The following is a 19816-nucleotide window of genomic DNA, read 5'->3' as shown; positions in this document are numbered from 1 at the left end:
TATTTTGTACAGGCTCCTTTTGTGAATCCTTAAAAATGCTAGGAAGTAACTGCACTTACTGTGTTAAAAGGCTGAAAAACCTCCAGACCAGACTGTTTTGTTTACAGGCTCTGTGCTAATAAACTTTGAAATTCTTGAGGTTCCAGGCAGGGATTCTGCTTGTTCTAAGTAAACCGTCTAATCAATCGTTCTTATCTCCAAGCATGAACACAAGAGCATGTTAAGAAAAATCATTTACTTCTTCCATGTGGTGACATTTACATATTTTAAATAAGAACACACCCACACCCACTTGAAGATTAAGGTTTTCTTGGGAACATCATTTCCCAAAGATAGTTGAGAGATGGTGTTGTCTGCCTCTACTGGCCCAATAAAAATGAATGGTACATATTTTCAAACATATATAAAATATTTTGTTATATGTTATGCCATAACACTTTAAAAATAAAAAATATAGATTATAATTTTCTGTTAGTGAATACTTGGAACTTTTTTCTCAAACACTCCACATTGACTTCAACACTGTGCTATTGCTATACATGGTAGTGTGAATCTAACAGGTTTCTGAAGGTGAGGAAAGGAACTCACTTGGACCACTCCCTACTTTATGAAAACCCCCAAACTAGCTACAATTTGATTATTACTACAAATCATTACCAGGTCTCTGCAACAATTTAGAAAGAAGCATGAAGCCAAAGTACCAGAAAATGTATGCATGATAGAATTTTCTATGACAAAATAGACCAAGTTTAATGTATAAAAATCCCTACTGTTACCGTATGCTGGTATACATGGTAGTGTGATAGGTAAGTAATTCTTGTCCTGAGGAGAATGACTCGTGGGAGAGAAGCTACACTAACATGGAAGCCTAACAGAGCTTATGGGTTTTCTTTATTGGTAGTTTGGAACTGTGGTGATTACAATGCACTCACGACTACACAAGCAGTAAAAAGCAGCCAGCTGTGCTTTACACCATGGTTTTCACACAAAGCAGATAAATATCAGAATGCCTAATTTTCTATTTAAAAAAATTCCTAAGGGGCATATGGCAGAAGAATGCTGGAAAATCACCATGGGAAGAATATGCATAAATAAAGTATTTCTCACATCAAAAAAGTCCCAAGAATCACAAAATCTGCAGAAGCTTGGTTAATCAAATACTGCAGTACTGATTTAATCAGTATAAAATTGAAAGGTTTAGATCTGTAATAAAAATCCAAATTTGGGGAAGGGCAAACTTTAAAACAGCAGCCAAGTAGAGAAGAGTGGGGAAAGGAGGGATGAGTGAACAGGCACATTGGAACTGTGGGGACATGTAATTGACCACTGTCAAACCAGTGTAAGTTTCTTGGTTTCTCATGGAAAACATTTTATACACCTATTTTTTTCCTTCCATACTTAAGTCCTTCAGTGTCCAGATACGTCTGTTCCATTTTTTGTCTTGTTTTTTTTTTGTTGGGCTATTACAACATAGTACTGTATTTCTTTCAATTCCTGCTCCATGTGGAAAAATTAGATGATTTCAAATACTTTCTTCAGCTCCACAATAAGCTGCCAGTCACTCTTCTGCATTTCATCTCTGAACCAGTCTTTGAGTGCATCGATGGACTGTCGGCTTATCTGCAACACCCAAGGCACAAACAGCAGAAGGGAATGAACACAGGCCAAAGAAAGCTCTAGTCTGATTCTGCTCATTACAAAGCAGTTTTAAGCAGAAGTAACAAAAGCAGGGCTTGCCTGCCTGAGCAGAACCCCAAACCCATCCATTAAGCATGTCAAGCAGAACAGGATCTAGTTAGTGCTGCTTCTGCTTTAGGGGGATCTTCCTCAACAGATAAGGCCCTACTACTTACAGATCAAGCCCCAAGTACCATCAGATGCTGTAAGTTCAAACTCAAGTTCTCAAAGCTACTGAGTATAGTCAGCCAGAGAAGACCTGACTCCCTGATTCTTACAGTGTGCCACTTTTGCTGAAATGCTTACCTTACTGACAAGAATGTCTGTAGCTTCAAAATGTCTTCCAAACATTTTGGGGGATTCACCAGGGATAGGTTCTATTTTGACACAAACTTCTTGTCCTTTTTTTGCAACATCCACTTGTTTATGGTTTATTTCAATACTCGTTACTATTCCAATGTCAACAAACTAAAATAAGAACAGAAAGTACAATGGATGTGGAAAAATTCATGCTCGTCACAGCTACCAGGCATGTCTGGACAGATTAAGTAGAGCGAAAGCACCCTTTTTAAAAGCTTTGTTATGATTTTGCATTTTATTACTTAAGGGCTCATAGTTATGTATGACTTTCTCATTGGTAAGCCATGGCTTGGAACCACCACACGCCCTATGCTCTTTAGAAGACAGCTGTAAGAATGAAAGGAGATGATGTGATTTGTGAAACTTTATAAGCACCCTACTGACCCAATGTCAATTTTTATTTCTGCTCTACCCTTTCAAACAGCATGTACCAGGACAGGAAGGGTCAGCAGACACAAATGATGAGCTTGAAGCAGTCAGTGGGGTGAAGTCAGAGCCAGGGACAGACATTATGAAGTTTAAGGATGATGGGTTGGACGCACATGAGTGACAAGACCTCTGGAGTTTGGTATAGAAACCTCTCGACTGCCTTTTGGAGGAAGATACACAGGAGAGTAACATGAAAACAGAAAAGAGTCTGGTGTAGAAGACCAAAGCCATACAGAAAACAATTACTGTGAATAAATGTTCTAGAGCTTGGTCTGCTGAAATAGCATAGGAATCAGTGACAATTCTAAGTGCCATTTCCCCAACCCCACTGACCAAACTGGGTATAAGTACTTAAGAACAGTGATGACAATATTGTAACCCATTTTCAAAAAGCCCCACTCAAGTCTACAAGATACTTTTTAAAAAGGTCAGTGGGAAGAAAATTCTTTATAGAAATGGGGAGTGGAGAGGTCATAATTTTGCAAACATTTATGTCACTGTTGATAGGCAAGGATTGCTAGTGGGTACTACGGCCACTGGGATAAAGGCTGTTGAGAAACAAGATCATCCCAAGAACTCCCAGTATTGCACAGATCATTTATTAATTACAAAGGAGGAAGTATCTCTCTTTCTAATGAAGACAGCAGCCAGCACATTCCCCAGGGAATGGAAAGCATCACCAGCAGGGAGAGCCTATGCTATGCAATGCAATGCAAGAGGCACAAGGCGCACTTGTGTGGGTCCCCTCCCCACAGTTCCAACCTGTACCTCTTTGGGAAGAAACAGACAAATCCAAATGGAGAAATAATTTGGAAAACTGGGCTGGACTCTTCACAAAAGGATGGGGGAAATTTTCTTGACTTGAGACACACAAAACAGCCCCAGTGCAAAGCAGACTGATGGGCCCTGGGCCAGATCAGTGGGTTACCAAAGATACCTTTGGGACAAGCGCTGAAATGTGGATGTGGACTGCAAATTATACAGTATTACTGAAATGTTAATTTTTCTTAGGTATGCTGATATAGAGTAAAAGTATATGGGTATTCATTATGCCATTCTTTAAACTTTCCTCTAGGCTTGAAACTTTTCAAAATTAAAAAATAGCACCTGGCTCAGTGCTTTAATTCAGGTCATGACGTACTCTGAATTACTGCTCAGAGTCAATACTAACTAAGGAACACTGATAATTATCAATCCTAAGGCATAAGTTACAGAAAGTGACAAACTCTGCTTGTTTTAAAGTTTCTCTCTTTCTACTTAGGTAAGACCACTTAAAAATTCAAGAGTTAAGACTGTAGTAGATGTACAACACAGCACTGTGAACTACAGACACAAAGTTGTGTTGCTATCACTCTTGGGCCCCCCATTTTCTGCTTCAAGAAATCAGAAACAACTTGAAGTACAACTGGAACTTACGTTTTTGCTTGGGACACACATAGGTGTCCCCTGTTTCACTTGACCAGCTTCTACAGTCACCCCCATCACAATTGGATCTCGAGAGTTGAAAATGTACTGAGGGAGGATTTTCATCTTGCAAGGAAATACTGCTATGTGCCTGAAATAAAGAAAACAAGAATTTTCAGACTTAACAAATGCAACCAAAAATGAGGCTTCTCTATTAGATGAAAGCAGCTTTCTTTAGAGGCCACTGGAGAGAGGCAGGCAGGGTCCTCAGTGACCCTGCTCCTGTGACACTTTCTTCATGTTTTACTCTCCTCCTCCTCCATCTATTGCTACCCAAGTCTTCACTTTTTTCTCAAAGCCCCCACTGGAAAAGAAGCTCAATCACAGGAGCCATTTTGTGCTCAACCTAAAATGCTGAGTCTGGCCCCTGAAAATACCACACACTGCAGCCACACTCATGGCAGTACCTATTAGAGGTCTTCACCAGGTATGTGTAGAATCTATATAAGGGACTATACAGGCATCGGACCATTTTTAATAGTTTCTAGCACTCTTCCTAATCAAATATAATTCTTTTCACTTCAGATTATCTGACCTAAATCTTCATATTTACCAGTCAGCAGCTCTAGTTTTTAACCCAAACAGAGTCATCACTCTCTATGGTCAATGGTCTGAACAACGGCAGCCTCTTAAAGGTTCTTGTCACTGATTCCTTAACAACCCAAGGTCACACAACAACAGTTAACCAGTTTGTGGCCATTCAACCTTGGCAATGGCTTTTGGCACAACTCAGAGGAAAAGCTCAATTTTCTTGTGACTCACAGGATGCTATACAAGTCCTGCCAACCTCTTTGCAGTTTACTCTGCCTCAGTCAGTTGGGGTGGCTGCCTCTGCTGCCTCACAGTACTGTCTACTGTATGCTCCCCACATACCTGCGTGACTTACTCTGACTCCTTCAGATGGCTACTCCACTAACAGACCTGAAGAGATGGGATGCCTTGCTCAACCACACTAGCTATCACAGCCCCTCTCCTCCTTATCTAGGCCCTTCCCTGCTTTATTTCGCTGTTTTGTTCTTATCCCCAGTTCTCATATAGGTTTCAGTTATCTCCTAGTGAGACTGAGCCCCTGACCTCTGAGAAGGGAGCCTGGCCTGGTTCCCTGCTGACCACTTGAGCACCGGCAGCACGCTAGGCACTGTGGGCACTTGGAAGGTTCTCAAGAGGAATGGACTTAACTACTACAGAATGCCTTCCTTGTTTCCTAATTAGGGTGTTTCCACATGCTACTTTTGTTACTTACAATCCATTCAACACCAGATAAGCAACTCCAGCAAGATAAAGTCCTCCAAATTTAGCAACCACTGAATAGTTAAAGAGATCTAAGTCTGTCAAATTAAAAATTAATTAACTGAAAGGTCACAGAGAGGACTTGTTTGCACACTGCTGGGATGTTCCCAGTGTGCTGGGTTTCTAGTTTAGAATACAACACTTCAGGATGCAGGCTTGCTCTTGTAGTGTTACCTACACCCCTTTCTAGGATTCAATAATTCTCAATTAACTTCACTAATGAACATCCAAAGTTAAGTAAAACCAGTTACTTACTTAAATTCTTCTTGTTTCTGTTTCTTGTAATCTTGTCTATATTTCGTGAAAGCATCAAATAAATGATAAATAATTTCTGCACTAAAAATTCTAACTCCTAAACTATCAGCCATTTCTTGTGCATCTCGTTCAATCCTCACATCAAAGGCCAAAATGACTGCATATCTGAAAGATTAAAATAAAACACATCAAAGATCATTCAAACAATGTCAAAAAAGCCAGTTTAAGAAGACAAGCAAACAATATGAAAGTCTTCATAGCAGAAGAGAAATTACTCACTGAGGATCATGTTCCAACATCACTGAAGCCTTCATAACATCTTTTTTATGGACTGGGCCAATGTTAATTCCTGCATACTGTGAAAAAGGGAGTTTCCAGGTTTATCTGTGTCTATCAGGTAACAATAATAGCACCATAAACCACAACCATGATTTTTATAGAGTTGGGTACAATTACTTACGGGCACCTCTGATGTTTTCAAAAATTCAAGTAGAGCTTCCAAAGACCCCAGTGTAGATGCTTGGACATAGACTCCTTTTTCTTCTAATTTGATAGCATTTAGTGTCTGCTTTAATTCATGGATCAATTCATCCTTGAAAAAAAAATCAGATCTCTATCCTTAGCAACTTAGAACTAAACTGTTCTCTCTTTGGTTAAATACATCTGAAAATATGAAACCAGGTTAGAGAGAGCAAGACATAAAAGAACCTGTTGGGGAGTGGAGGAAGAGATGGGGCAGGGGAAAAGATATTTTAATGAACTTACTTTAAGAACAGGGACTTCATCTTCTTTATAAGCCACCAGGAGGGGTAAACCAGCCAATGTTTTCTCCAGGTCTTTTCCAAGAATCTTTACCCCCTGAGCTGCTTCTACTTCTTTATGCTTTTCATACTGGTTCTACAGAGAGAAGAACATTTGTTATAACATTTGAAAAGTGGTTAGCAATAGGAAATGACATAAGAGACAGCATCCTCATGACTTTGAATTTGGCAAAGGTATTTTTTTTTTGACAGAGAGAGAGAGAGAGAGTTTTACTATGTTGCCTTCTGCAGAGTGCTGTGGCGTCACAGCTCACAGCAACCTCAAACTCTTGGGCTCAAGCGATTCTTCTGCCTCAGCCTCCCAAGTAGCTGGGACTATAAGGCGCCTGCCACAATGCCCGGCTATTTTTTTGTTGCAGTTGTTTAGCTGGCCCAGGCCAGGTTCGAACCTGCCACCCTCGATGTATGTGGCTGGCGCCATAACCACTGTTCTATGGGCGCCGAGCCAGGCAAAGCTTTCTTAAACTAGATTCGAAAAACAAAAGCCACAAAATAAAAGATTGATAAATTCAGCATTAAGTATTTCCATTTTTCAAAATACCATAGAAAAAAGGTAAAAAACAAGTAACAGAACAGACAGCAGCACATATAAACAACAGACTAGTACCCTGTATATATTAACAACTCCTACAAATCTATAACAGATAATGCAGGGAAAAGTATATTTCAGAAAGGAATAAATGGCTAATAAACAGGAATGAGCTACACTCATCAAAATGGCAAAAGTTTAAAAATATAACATCCAAGAACTGGTGAAAATGTAAAACTATGAAAACTAAAATATTGAAGTTGGCTCGGGGCCCATAGCTCAGTGAGTAGGGTGCCAGTCACATACACCAAAAGCTGGAGAATTCGAGCCCGGCTTGGGCCTGCTAAACAGTGACAACTGCAACGAGAAAACGGCGGGTGTTGTTGTGGGCACCTGTGGTCCCAGCTACTCAGGAGGCTGAGACAAGAGAATTGCTTAAGAGTTAGTGGTTGTTGTGAGCTGTGACACCAGAGCACCCAGGGTGATATAGTGAAACTCTGTCTCAAAAACACAAAAACAAAAAATAAATAAATAAAATAAAATACTGAAGTTGAGAGTCTAACTGGTCACACCCACTGTGGACAAGAGTGGCCTTACTTAGGAAAACTGGAATGAATGATGCCTACGTGACGCCTATGGGAGCTCACTCGCCGCAGCCCAGAGAAATAACTGCACTAGGAGGTAAACAGGAACCACCACAGCAGCGGTACTGTCAGTAATAGCAAAAAACAAAACAAACAAATAAAAAAAATGGAGATAGCTTACAGTTTCTATCAACAGAACAGAGAAATAAATTGCAACATATTCATACTATGGAATATAAATCTTAAAATTACGTTTTGACTAAAAGAAGCCAGATATGAAAATATACACCCTGGCAGCACCTGTGGCTCAGTGAGTAGGGCACCGGCCCCATATACCAAGGGTGGTGGGTTTGAACCCGGCACCGGCCAAACTGCAACAAAAAAATAGCCGGGCGTTGTGGCGGGCACCTGTAGTCCCAGATTACTTGGGAGGCTGAGGCAAAAGAATCGCCTAAGCCCAAGAGCTGGAGGTTGCTGTGAGCTGTGACCCTACAGCACTCTACTGAAGGTGACAAAGTGAGACTCCGTCTCTAAAAAAAAAAAAAAGGTACACACTCAAAATAACTCCATTTCTATAAAGTCCATAGATGTTTTTTAGGGATGTACTTTCAGATATGAAAACTGTAAAAAAAAAAAAAAACCCAGAAGGATGTTAGTTACTATCATAAAATGCAACTGTGGTTAATCCTTGGGGAGGAAGAGGAAGCTAAAATCAGGAAGAGGCACATTGGAAGTTTCTGGGTGCCAAGCAATGTCACAATTCCCCATGTGGTTGTTTCCTAAAAATCTGGAAAACTTTTTCTATATGTTGTGTGCTTTTCAGTATAAATGTCTCACTTTACTTTTCAGTAAAAACATTAATGGAAAACTACAGTTGACCCTTCAACAATACAGCTTTGAACTGCATGGGTCTACTTACACTTGGCTTTTCTTCTGCAACTGCCACCCCTGAGACAACAAAACCTACCCTGCCTATTCAACATGAAGATGACAGGGATGAAGACCTCTGTGACAATCCATTTCTGCTTAATGATAAATATACTTTCTTTTCCTAATTGTTTTTTCTCTAATGATTTTCTTTTCTCTAGCTTACTTTATTCTAAGAATATAATATATAATACATACAACATTAAAAATATGTGAAAACAGATTGTGGAAAGGCTTCGGGTCAGCAGTAGACTTCAGGGGTCCTCAAACTTTTTAAACAGGGGGCCAGTTCACTGTCCCTCAGACCATTGGAGGGCTGGACTATAGTTTAAAAAAAAAGAACTATGAACAAATTCCTATGCACACTGCATATATCTTATTTTGAAGTAAAAAACAAAATGGGAACAAATACAATCACACTGCCTCATGTGGCCCACGGGCCATAGTTTAAGGACCTCTGAATTTTCACTCTCTAGGGGTCAGTGCCCTTAACTCCTGTGTTATTTCAGGGGTCAACTTAGCAGAGTAACCAAAATACTATAGTTTAACTAGGCTAGGCCCTCTGATAGATGGGCCTTTCTGTAGGATGATATCTAAAATAAAACAGGGGGAGAGATAATGTGTGTATACAAGTCAAACAGCTTTCAGACTAAGACAGCAACCTCTGCAGAACTTCGAAGCACCGTACAGGTCCCAATGCCAAAGTTTACCACTTTAGCTTACCTTCACCCGTAATTCCTTCATAGGAGGAGGTAAAAGAAGACCTCGAATCTGAGTTACAATGGGCCCTTCTACTCCAGGAACAATGATTGTATCTCCCTCCTTCAAACGCCCATTGATCAATATAACATCTATAGTTGTGCCCATCCCTGGGAGAGCTTTAACCTAACAGACATAAATGAAAATAGAGAAAGATAGATAATGCACTGTGTTCATTAAATCTGAAAGTAGCAAACATCCCCTAGTAAAGCAACTTGCTATTAATAAAAAAGGCAATTAAGTAAAAAGCTAATCATTACCTCCATCACCTGTGCTCTCAGCTCTTCACAGTGTGCAAGTCTCTTGCTCAGCATGGTCTGAGTTAACTCAACAAGAAGGTAAATCAGACTTCCCATGCCATCACCAGTATGTGCAGAGGTAGGTACCAAGGACACAAAAGTGCGGGGATCTTTATTCTCATAAAACAAAGCAGCATTCAAACCCTAAAAGCAAACATCATCCCAAAACAGCCGGTTGTGAAAGGAGGTATCTGGAGTAGGCGTGACTGACTAGAAGCTAGATGAGGAAATGGCTAATCATTCCAAAACTCCTCAGATCAGGTATTACTCTATAATGTTAATATCACAGAAAAGTAGTTTCTAATTCAACTTGGTTTTCTAAATTAAAACATTCAGACTGAACAGAGATCTCTGAAATATTAGCTTTCTGATATTAAAAAGAAAAACAGATAAAAGAATGAAAACGCTAATTGTCATCAACAGACCAAAAAAACATATGAATGAAAATGCTGACTTCATTATAAAGGTAACATATTAAAAGAAAAGTATTCTATGAGACAGGGTCTTCATAAAGAAGGAAAAGCTTTCTTACCTGCTGTGCAAATTCTACAATAATAGCCTTTGCTCGCTCCTCAAATTCATCTTTTGTATTCTTTTTCTGCTTCTTTAAAGTAGCAGCTACATCAGAGTCAGGACTCTTTTTCCAATCATATAACCTGTCAATCTGAAAAAGTTTTTTCATAAAAAATATCTCTAACAAATTCAGAACATTCAAGAATTTAAGATTAACAGCTCCAGAAAATTCCTAATGCATATCTCCTATATAAGGAAGAATATGAATTACTCAGATACTTTTTGGTACCAAAAGCCCCTTATAGATTGCTTAAGTGCCTCCCTTCTTAAATTAGAAAACTACTGAGTTACCATGCTGCTTTTCTTAGTCTCCAGTTCCTAAGAGGCTGCCCTTGGTTTGCAAAAGACAAGATTCTAGAATTATCCCATGATCATGAATATATGTTGCTGGAATTTCATAATAGTTTTATAATATAGTAGATAGGAACAAGGATTAATTATGACAACTACCAAAACCCAGAAAATTATATACCAAAAATTTAAAACATTAAAAATGGGACAATTAGCCAGGAATGGTGGCATGTACCTATAAGCCTAGCTACTCAGGAGGCTGAAGCAAGAGGAACACCAGAGCCCAGGAGTTCCAGGCTGCAGTGAACAGTGACTGTGCCACAGCACTCCATCCTGGGCAACAGCCAGACCCTGTCTCAAAAGAAAAAGAAACCAACCACCCCCCTAAAATAAACCCCTCAAAACAGATGATAGCTCTCAACATAAAAGCTAAAATTATTAAACACCTAGAAGCACAAGGAAAATTTTTAACAAACTTGGGGTAGGAAAAGACTACTTATATAGAGACAAGAAACACAAATCATTAAAAAATGGAATTTCACCAAAGTCAGTAATTTGCTTTTCTTAGAAAAATTTACCATTAAAAAAAATGAAAAGCTGGGTGGTGCCTGTGGCTCAGTGGGTAGGGCACTGGCCCCATATACCAAGGGTGGCGGGTTCAAAACCAGCCCCGGACAAACTGCAACAAAAAAAATAGCCGAGTGTTGTGGTGGGAGCCTGTGGTCCCAGCTATTTGGGAGGCTGAGGCAGGAGAATCGCCTAAGCCCAGGAGTTGGAGGTTGCTGCGAGTTGTGATGCCACTGCACTCTACCAAGGGTGATAAAGTGAGACTCTGTCTCTTAAAAAAAAAAAAAAAAAAGAAAGAAAAGCCAAGTCCCAGACTACTATAAGAATGTATCTACAAAATATATAACTGACAAAAGAGTTACATCAACATATACAGAACTCTTAAAAACTCAACAATAAGATAACTAACAATCTAAAAAAGAGCAAAAGATTTTGACCATACTCATCTAAGACACAGAAGACACTGTCATCTCTATAAACACAAGTGCATGCAAAGAGGCTCAAAATCACTAGTCATCCACTGCAGAAATACAAATGAAACCACAATAAATTAGCATTAAACACTTATTGGAATAGTAGGGTGAGTACTGGCAAAAATGCGCAGAAACTGAAACTCTTTTTTTTTTTTTTTTTTGGTGTAGCTTTTGGCCGGGGCTGGGTTTGAACCCGCCACCTCGGGCATATGGGGCTGGCACCTACTCCTCTGAGCCACAGGCGCCGCCAGAAACTGAAACTCTTAACAGGTGAATAGTAAGTATGGTAATATCCAGGTAATAAAATATTACTCAGCAATAAAAAGGAAAATCCTATAATACATGCAACACAAATAACCCCACTGTAACAACATAAGTAAAAAAAAAAATTGCCAAACTCAAAAGACTGCAAACTGTATGCCATTTATATAAAGTTATAAAATAGGCAAACTAGTTACCGTAACACAGAAAGATCAGTATTTGCCTGGAGTTAGAGTGGGCAGTAGAATAAATGCTAAAGAACATGAGGGAACATTACGGAAATCTGGAGATGACCTATACTCCGAATGGCAGTGGTTATATGTGGGTATAAAGTGTTCAAGACATATTAAAATGTATACTCAGCATACATTCATGGAGTGAATTTTCTTATACAGCCACCTCAGAGATACTGAGTGCTCAGTTTCAGACCACTGCATAGATCAAGTATTGCAATAAACTGAGTCACAGAAACATTTTTAGCTTCTCAGTGCATAATCCACTGTATTGTAGAGTAACTATGAGATTATGTCTAAAAAAAACCAACATACATATTTTAATTAAGAATACCGAATTGTAGCCTAGGGAGAGTGGTTCCCAGCAACTCAAGAGACTGAGATGGATCAGTTGGGCCTAGGAGTTCAAGACCAGTTTGAGCTATGTAATGAAACCCTGTCTCACCAATTACCCTCCCTCGGCCCAGGGTGATCGGTGGGATTACACTCGTGGTGCATCTTACAAGGGTACATGTGACACTTAGTAAATGTAGAATATAAATGTCTTAACGCAATAACTAAGAAAATGCCAGGAAAGCTATGTTAACCAGTGTGATGAAAACGTGTCAAACTGTTTATAAAACCAGTGTATGGTGCTCCAGGATCGCATTAAAGTACACAGCTATGACTTAATAATAATAATAATAATAAAAAGAAACCCTGTCTCCATGTTGCCCCGGCTGGTCATGAACTCTAAGGCTGCAAACAATCCTCTTATGTTGGCCTCCCAAAGTGCTGGGAGGTGTGAGCCACCATGCCCAGCCCCCCAAAAAGAACAATTTTCAAAATTGGAATCAATCCTCCCAAGCTCTGCCACTGCTTTATCAAATAAGTTTATATACCATTCTAAATCCTTTCTTGTCAATTTCAACAATGTTCACTGTATCTTTAGCAGAAGTAGATTCCACCTCAAGAAACCACCTTCTTTGCTCATCCATAAGAAGAAATTCATCTGTTAAGGTTTTAATCTTAAGACTGTAGCAATTCAGGCTGTATTTCTCATTCTAATTCTCTTGCTGTTTCTACCACATCTGCAGCGACTTCCTCCACTGAAGTCTTGAACCCCTCAAAGTCATCCATGGTAGTTGGAATCAACTTCTTCCAAATTCCTGTGAAGGCTGATATTTGGACTTCCTCTCATGAGGAAGTTGTTAATGGCATCTAGAATGGTGAATCCTTTCCAGAAGGTTTTCAATTTATTTGCCCAGATCCATCAGAAGAAACACGGTATCTATGGCAGCTATGGCCTTACAAAATGTATTTATTTATTTATTTTAATTTTTATTTTAGAGATAGGGTCTTTTGATGTGTTGCACAGGCAGGAGGAGAGAAGTTTAATCATACCTCACTGCAGTCTTAAACTCATAGGCTCAAATGATCCTCCTACCTCATTATATTCTGGACTACAGTCACATACCATCATGCATGATGGCTAATTTTTTTTTTTTTAGAGAGTATCTCACTGTGTTGACCAGGCTGGTTTCTCGCTCCTGGCCTCAAATAATTCTCCCATTTCAGCCTCTGCATAAAATGCATTTCTTAAATATTATGACTTGACTGAAAGTAAAAAAAACTCCTTGATCCATGGGCTGCAGAATGGATGTTGGGTTAGCAAGCAATAAAAACAATACTTATTTCTTCGTACATCTCCATCAGAGTTTGAGGGTGACCAGGTGCATTGTCAATGAACAGAAATATTTCAAAAGCAATCTTTTTTCCTGAGCAGTAGGTCTAATCAGAAGGCTTAAAATATTTGGTACAACAGACTGCAAACAGATATGCCGTCATCCAGGATTTGTTGTCCCATTTATAGAGCACTGGTAAAGTAGATTTAGCATAATTCTTAAGGGCTCTAGAGATTTTTGGAATGGTACATGAGCAATGATTTCAAGTTAAAGTCACCAGCTACATTAGCCCCTAACAAGAGTCAACCTATTCCCTGAAGGTTTGAATCCAGGCACTGACTTTTCTCTAGCTTTGAGTCTTACATGCATCTTCTTTCCATATAAAGCTGTTCCTTCTGCATCAGAAATCTGTTGGTGGGTGCAGCTACCTTAAGTCAATGTTCTTTGCTATTAACAGATCTTCTAGATAACTTGTCACAGCTTCTTCATCAACACTTATTGCTTCACCTTACACTTTATTATGTTATGAAGACAGTTTCTTTCCTTAAACCTCATGAACCAACCTCTGCCAGCTTCAAACTCTTCTATAGCTTCCTCACCTCTCTTAGCCTTCACAGAACTGAAAAGAGTTAGGGCCTTACTCTGGATTATGCTTTGGCTTAAGGGAATGTTGTGGCTGGTTTAATCTTCCACCCAGGCCACTAAAACTTTCTTTCATATCAAACAATTAAGACTATTTTACTTTCTTATTATTTGTGTGCTCACTTTTAATTTTCTTCAAGCACTTTTCCTTTATATTCACAACGTGGCCAACTGTTTGGCACAAGAAGTCTTGCTTTCAGCACATGTCAGTTTTTGACATGCCTTTCTCACTAAGTTTAATCACCTTTAGCTCTTAATTAATAGTGAGAGATCTCTGACTCCTCCTTTCCCTTGAACACTTAGAGGCATTGTAAGGTTATTAACTGAACTAATTTCAATATACTTCTGTCTCAGAGAATAGAAAAGATCCAAAAAGAAAAAGACAGAGCCAAAGAAACATCTGGCCAGCAGAGCAGTCAGAATACACATATTTATTGATTAAATTTGCCACCTTCTGAGTGGGATTTGCAGTGCCCCAAACTAACAGCTGAGCATCATACTGATATAATAATGAAAAGGCTTGAAATAGTGTATAGTGTAAGCATTACTAAAATGTGACGGAGAGACTTACAGTGAGCACATGCTGTTAGGGGAAAAGGAAAATCACAAAGCACAATAAAGTACAATATAATGAAGTTATGCCTATATATTATGTATTTTTAATCACAAAAAACTTAAGAAACATGTTTTTTCAATTAAATTCTTTAAAAGGAATGCTTACCTTATTGAGTGCAACAATGAAGGGGCATTTTTTAGATTTGAGGAGGTTGATAGATTCAATTGTCTGGGGCTCCAAACCATGCATAATGTCAACAACTAAAATGGCAATATCACAAAGGGAGCTTCCTCTGTTTCTCAGATTACTGTTGAAAAGGGGAAAAATTTGTAAATAGAAAACCTTAAAATTAATGCTTCTTTCCAACGTAAATTTTTAATTGCTCTGTAAAACCAAAATAAAATGAAGTACACGCTAAGTACATCTTTAAGTACCATTCATTAGCCCTTAACTTACCAAATGACCATCTGACAGTCACACTGAATCAACATCAGATGGAATGAGTCTTGTTTCAGAAGTTAACTAATATTTTTGCCAATTTAAGTCTCCGAGTTTTTTGTGTTAAGGAATATGGCCAAGACATCAGTGTGACATTCCACTTGTAATGGACTTCACACAAGATAGACCAAGTATGTATTACAATGTACTCTGCATTACAAATTGAGGCGATCTTTTTAAAGCAAAAAAAGACTTCCCTCTATAAAAAACAAGTATTCAAATAAAAAACTACTAAATCAATGAGGCATAAAGGAGGACTGGTAGTTTCAAGGAGCAAATTACTACCAACAGGTTAATGACTCCAGTAAACTTGTAGAATTAATGGTTTCAAGCAGTTTGCTTGATGACAAAAGTATCAAACTGGTCTTACCTGAAAGACTCGTGGCCAGGAGTATCAATTATCAGCATTCCTGGAATCCGAACATTCTCTCTATCAAACTAGAAACAGTGGGGGAAATACAAAGCTTAAGGACATCAGAACAATGAAAGCTTCTTTACAAAACAATTCTTTTGCCATAAAATCTTTAAGGAATCACCACTCCCTTTTCCATATGAATGGTTTTAAAAACAGTGAGTCAATCAAAGAAAAATGGTTAATATATTCATTAACATCAAAAAGTTTGTTGGGGGAAAAGAAATGAGAAAGCATCTCCTTTGTTGACATTTTAAAACCATGATGTAGTCTAAGTCTGAACAAATTAAGTAAATGGTGATATAAATGACAGAGCAATCATCTGAGATTATAAAAAGCTGACATGCTAGAGGTAGTTCTCAGTATTTGGAAAATTTATCTGGTCAAATTTTATAGCAATTCTAAACTCTCAAAAATATCCCAAAAGAATGCTACAAAGAAAATTTACCACATTGGTCAAAAGTATTGAAGGTTAAATGCATGCTCTTCCATATTCAAATGTCATAAACACTCAATTTTCTGAACACAGACACATAAATGAATGGAAACATTACAAGACCCTATTAGGACATTAACTTTTTAATGTCAAAAATAGCAATGACCAAATGTCACACACACAACTTCCTTACTAATGGAAACGAACTGATGCATGGTAAATATGTTTATGCAAATCATATTATTAATTATTTTAGATTACATACACCAAGGCTGGTGGGTTTGAACCCAGCCGGGGCCAGCTAAAATCAACAATGACAACTGCAACAAAAAAAAAAGCCAGGCATTGTGGCAGGTGCCTGTATTTCCAGCTACTTGGGAGGCTGAGGCAAGAGACTCACTTAAGCCCAAGAGTTTGAGGTTGCCATGAGCTGTGATGCCAAGGCTCTCTACCAAGGGCAACATAGTGAGACTCCGTCTCAAAAAAAAAAAAAAAAAGGTTGGTTTTTAAGAAGGTAAAGCACCACGGATTAATTCTGCCTTTCTTAAACATACAATCATTGAATAATCAAATGGTAATTGCTTCTCTAGCAATTCAATAATTATAAAGGAAAATGGACGATGGAATTGGAATATTAATGTTTTAAAACCCCTAACACATTAAAAGGTAGGAATTACTTTACTTCAGAACAGTAGTTGCCTCTGGGAAACAGAGGGAGGAAAATGGAATATGAGGGTCCTTAAAAAGAAAGATCAAAAGCAAAATAGGTCAACTAGTACATATCCTGAATAGTGAGCATACGAAGTATTAAACCAGTCTCTGTTCTTTTTCTGTGTTTGAAATAGTTTATATCTTAATTTGGGTAGAGATTAAAACATATGAAATACAATGTACTTACATTTTTAATCATCTTAGTCTGTTCATTAATAGCTTCAAGAGGAACATTGGTGGCCCCAATTTGCTGTGTGATACCACCTGCTTCACCATCTTGAACATGCGTGTGACGAAGCTATGAAAAGATAGCAAATTCAGATTGGTATCTTGATTCAGAAAAGACAGAAGCAAAAGCAATAAGAAATTAGTAACTTATTTATTATAAACAAAATTGCTATATGTTCTCTGGGTCTTTGAAGTTTCTATATATGGTAGTATTCACTTATTTTTAAAGTTATATAAATGTATATATATTTTCTTACTTTATCTAGAATTTTTGTCTTCCCTGTGTCCACATGTCCAAGTACACAGATAATAGGGGCTCTTAGCTTTTCAGCATTTACATTTTTACTATGTTCAAGTCGCCGTTTCTAGAAATGAGAAAAAAAATGACACAATTAAATATTATTTCAAATCCTCACTATCCTTTTTCTTTTAAATTATTGTGCCTTAAGCAAGAGAATGCCACAACCTGTATCCAAGTTCTTTGCTGATTTGATACATATTTGCTGATTTGACATATATAAGATATTAAAAATTTACTGAAAGCTAAGAATTGTAAAGATTTTTAAAGGCAATTTGTTTCACACTTTTGTCCAATGCACAAATGCTATAAAATTTTCCAATGCTGAGAATGTTTAAGCGTTAGCTTAAATAAGACATTTCTTGCCTTCCCAAGGCACTACTACTTCCATGGATGCCAGTTAAGTATAAGAAAGTTTTTCCTGAACCTACAATGTTTTGTTTTGTTTTTGGAGACAAGAGTTTCACTTTGTCACCCCCAGTAGAGTGTTATGGGGTCAGAGCTCACAGCAACCTCAAACTCTTGGGCTCAAGCAATGCTCTTGCCTCAGCCTCCCAACCAGCTGGGACTGCAGGAGCCCGCCACGCGCAGGCTATATTTTAGAGATGTGGTCTTTCTCTAGCTCAGGCTGGTCTTAAATGCATGAGCCCGCCTCGGCCCACCCCCTCAACCTCACAAAGTGCTGGGATTACAGGTGTGACCTATAGCGCCCGTCCAATGTGTTTCTTTATAGCATTTACCTATATACTTCAGTTTTCTGAGGATCAAACAAAAACACACACCAGCACAGTTCTGTGAAAGGACAACCTTTCAAGTACAATAAAACTGGCATTTGGACGAGATGGACTTTCACCAAAACTATGAAGTAATTTCATTTACAAAACTATTTTCCATCTAAAACTCATTTTTGTAAGAGCTCTTTGCTTTCATTTCTAGCATTAGATAGATTTTTCTATTAAAAAACAGCGGTGCCCATAGCTCAGTGGGTAGGGTGCTGGCCACATACACCCAGGCTGGTGGGTTGGAACCTGGCCTGGGCCAGCTAAACAACAATGGCAACTACAACAGAAAAATAGCTGGGCATTGTGGCAGGTGCCTGTAGTCCCTGCTACTTGGGAAGGCTGAAGCAAGAGAATCGCTGAAGCCCAAGATTTTGAGGTTGCTGTGAGCTGTGACACCACGGTACTCTACCAAGGGAGACATAATGAGACTGTCTCAAAAAAAAAAAAAAAAAAAAGGACTGAAAAAGATTTTGAACGGTCAAAAGTGAGATACCAGTGTTGAGCACAAGCTAGGAACTGCTTTCGAGAGAAAAGTGGTACACAATGTCACAGTATGCACAACCCAAAATCACATTATGATTTTATATGTCTTAAAAATTACCCCTCTCCCTCGCAGTTGGTCAAGTGTTGAAATCTTCTGGAGTACAACGAGGTACAGATGTCACCTCAGAAATCCTACCTCTCAACATTTACACTAACACAAGGAAGGACAAGTGCACAAATACGCATATGCATAACAGTGTTTGTTCACTTCAGTATTGTTTATAGTAGTGAAAATTTATAACCACTTTATGTTTGTTAATTGAAAATTTTCAATGTGTTTCCAAAACCCCAGAGTTGACACCTATCTAGGTAGAGCCCTCCCCACTTCCATAATGTACAGTTTCTGACCTAGGAGTCTAGAGTGAATTTCAGAAAATCATTAATACATAGCAAGACTTGGGGTGCATGAAGTTTGTTATGGACTGAACATTTCCCAAAATTCATACCCTGAAACCCTAACCCCCAAAGTGGCTTCATTTGGGGAAAGTACTTTTTGGAAGGTAATTAAGATTAAATGAGGCCATAAGCGTAGGGGGCCTAATCCTATAGGACCAGCATCCTTATAAGAAAAAGACAGGCCTGGCACAGTGGCTGACACCAGTAATCCGAACAGTCTGAGAGGCCAAGGGGGTGGATCACTTGAGCTCAGGAGTTGGAGACCAACCTGAGCAAGAGCGAGGCCCCATCTCTACTTAAAATAAAAAAATAAGCCAGGCATAGTGGTACATGCCTGTAGTCTCAGCTACTCAGGAGGATGAGGCAAGAGGATTGCTCCAGCCTAAAAGTTTAAGGAGCTCCAGCACTCTACCCAGGGCCCCAGAGTGAGACTCTTGTCTCCAAAAAAAAAAAAAAAAAGAAGAGGAAGTGACACCAACAAGCAATCTCTCTCTCCACATAGGCACACAGGAGAGCCAGTAAAAAAAAAGCAGGTGTTTGTGAGCCAGGTAGAGAAACCTGGCTAGTCTCATCAGAGAAACCAACCGTGGCACCTTGGTCTTGAACTTCTAACCTCAAGAACTGAGAAAATAAGTTTCTGCTGTTTAAGCCACATAGTTTGTGGTACTGCATTACTGCAGTCCAATCAGAATAACAAAGTTAAATTTAGACCCTTTTATCAAACTGAATATAAAATATAGAATAAACATGTTGAGGCAGGACTATTTATTTTTGAGGCAAGAATCTCACTCTATCACACCTGGTAGAGTGCCGTGGAGTCACAGCTCATAGCAACCTTAAACTCTTGGGTTGAAACAA

At 38.7% G+C, this 19816-nt stretch overlaps 1 protein-coding gene across 1 annotated transcript in view; it reads right to left on the bottom strand.

Moving 5' to 3' along the window:
- Positions 1-1145: 1145 nt before the first annotated feature.
- Positions 1146-19816, bottom strand: part of EIF5B (eukaryotic translation initiation factor 5B) — an 82638-nt gene continuing 63967 nt past the window's right edge. The window contains exons 11-24 of the mRNA XM_053588382.1: positions 17197-17304; positions 16899-17009; positions 15523-15590; positions 14820-14961; positions 9927-10058; positions 9356-9538; positions 9060-9221; positions 6241-6372; positions 5936-6067; positions 5755-5831; positions 5476-5640; positions 3883-4021; positions 1984-2145; positions 1146-1620 (exon numbers count right to left, since the gene is read on the bottom strand). Of these exons, the coding sequence (XP_053444357.1) occupies positions 1513-1620; positions 1984-2145; positions 3883-4021; positions 5476-5640; positions 5755-5831; positions 5936-6067; positions 6241-6372; positions 9060-9221; positions 9356-9538; positions 9927-10058; positions 14820-14961; positions 15523-15590; positions 16899-17009; positions 17197-17304 (1821 nt within the window). The 3' untranslated portion in view covers positions 1146-1512. The remainder of the gene's footprint in view (positions 1621-1983; positions 2146-3882; positions 4022-5475; positions 5641-5754; positions 5832-5935; positions 6068-6240; positions 6373-9059; positions 9222-9355; positions 9539-9926; positions 10059-14819; positions 14962-15522; positions 15591-16898; positions 17010-17196; positions 17305-19816) is intronic.

This window comes from Nycticebus coucang, chromosome 4, assembly GCF_027406575.1.
Source record: "Nycticebus coucang isolate mNycCou1 chromosome 4, mNycCou1.pri, whole genome shotgun sequence".
Lineage (NCBI taxonomy): Eukaryota > Metazoa > Chordata > Mammalia > Primates > Lorisidae > Nycticebus > Nycticebus coucang.
The sequence above is the reverse complement of the archived record's forward strand: the minus strand, read 5'-3'. Positions and strand labels throughout refer to the sequence as shown.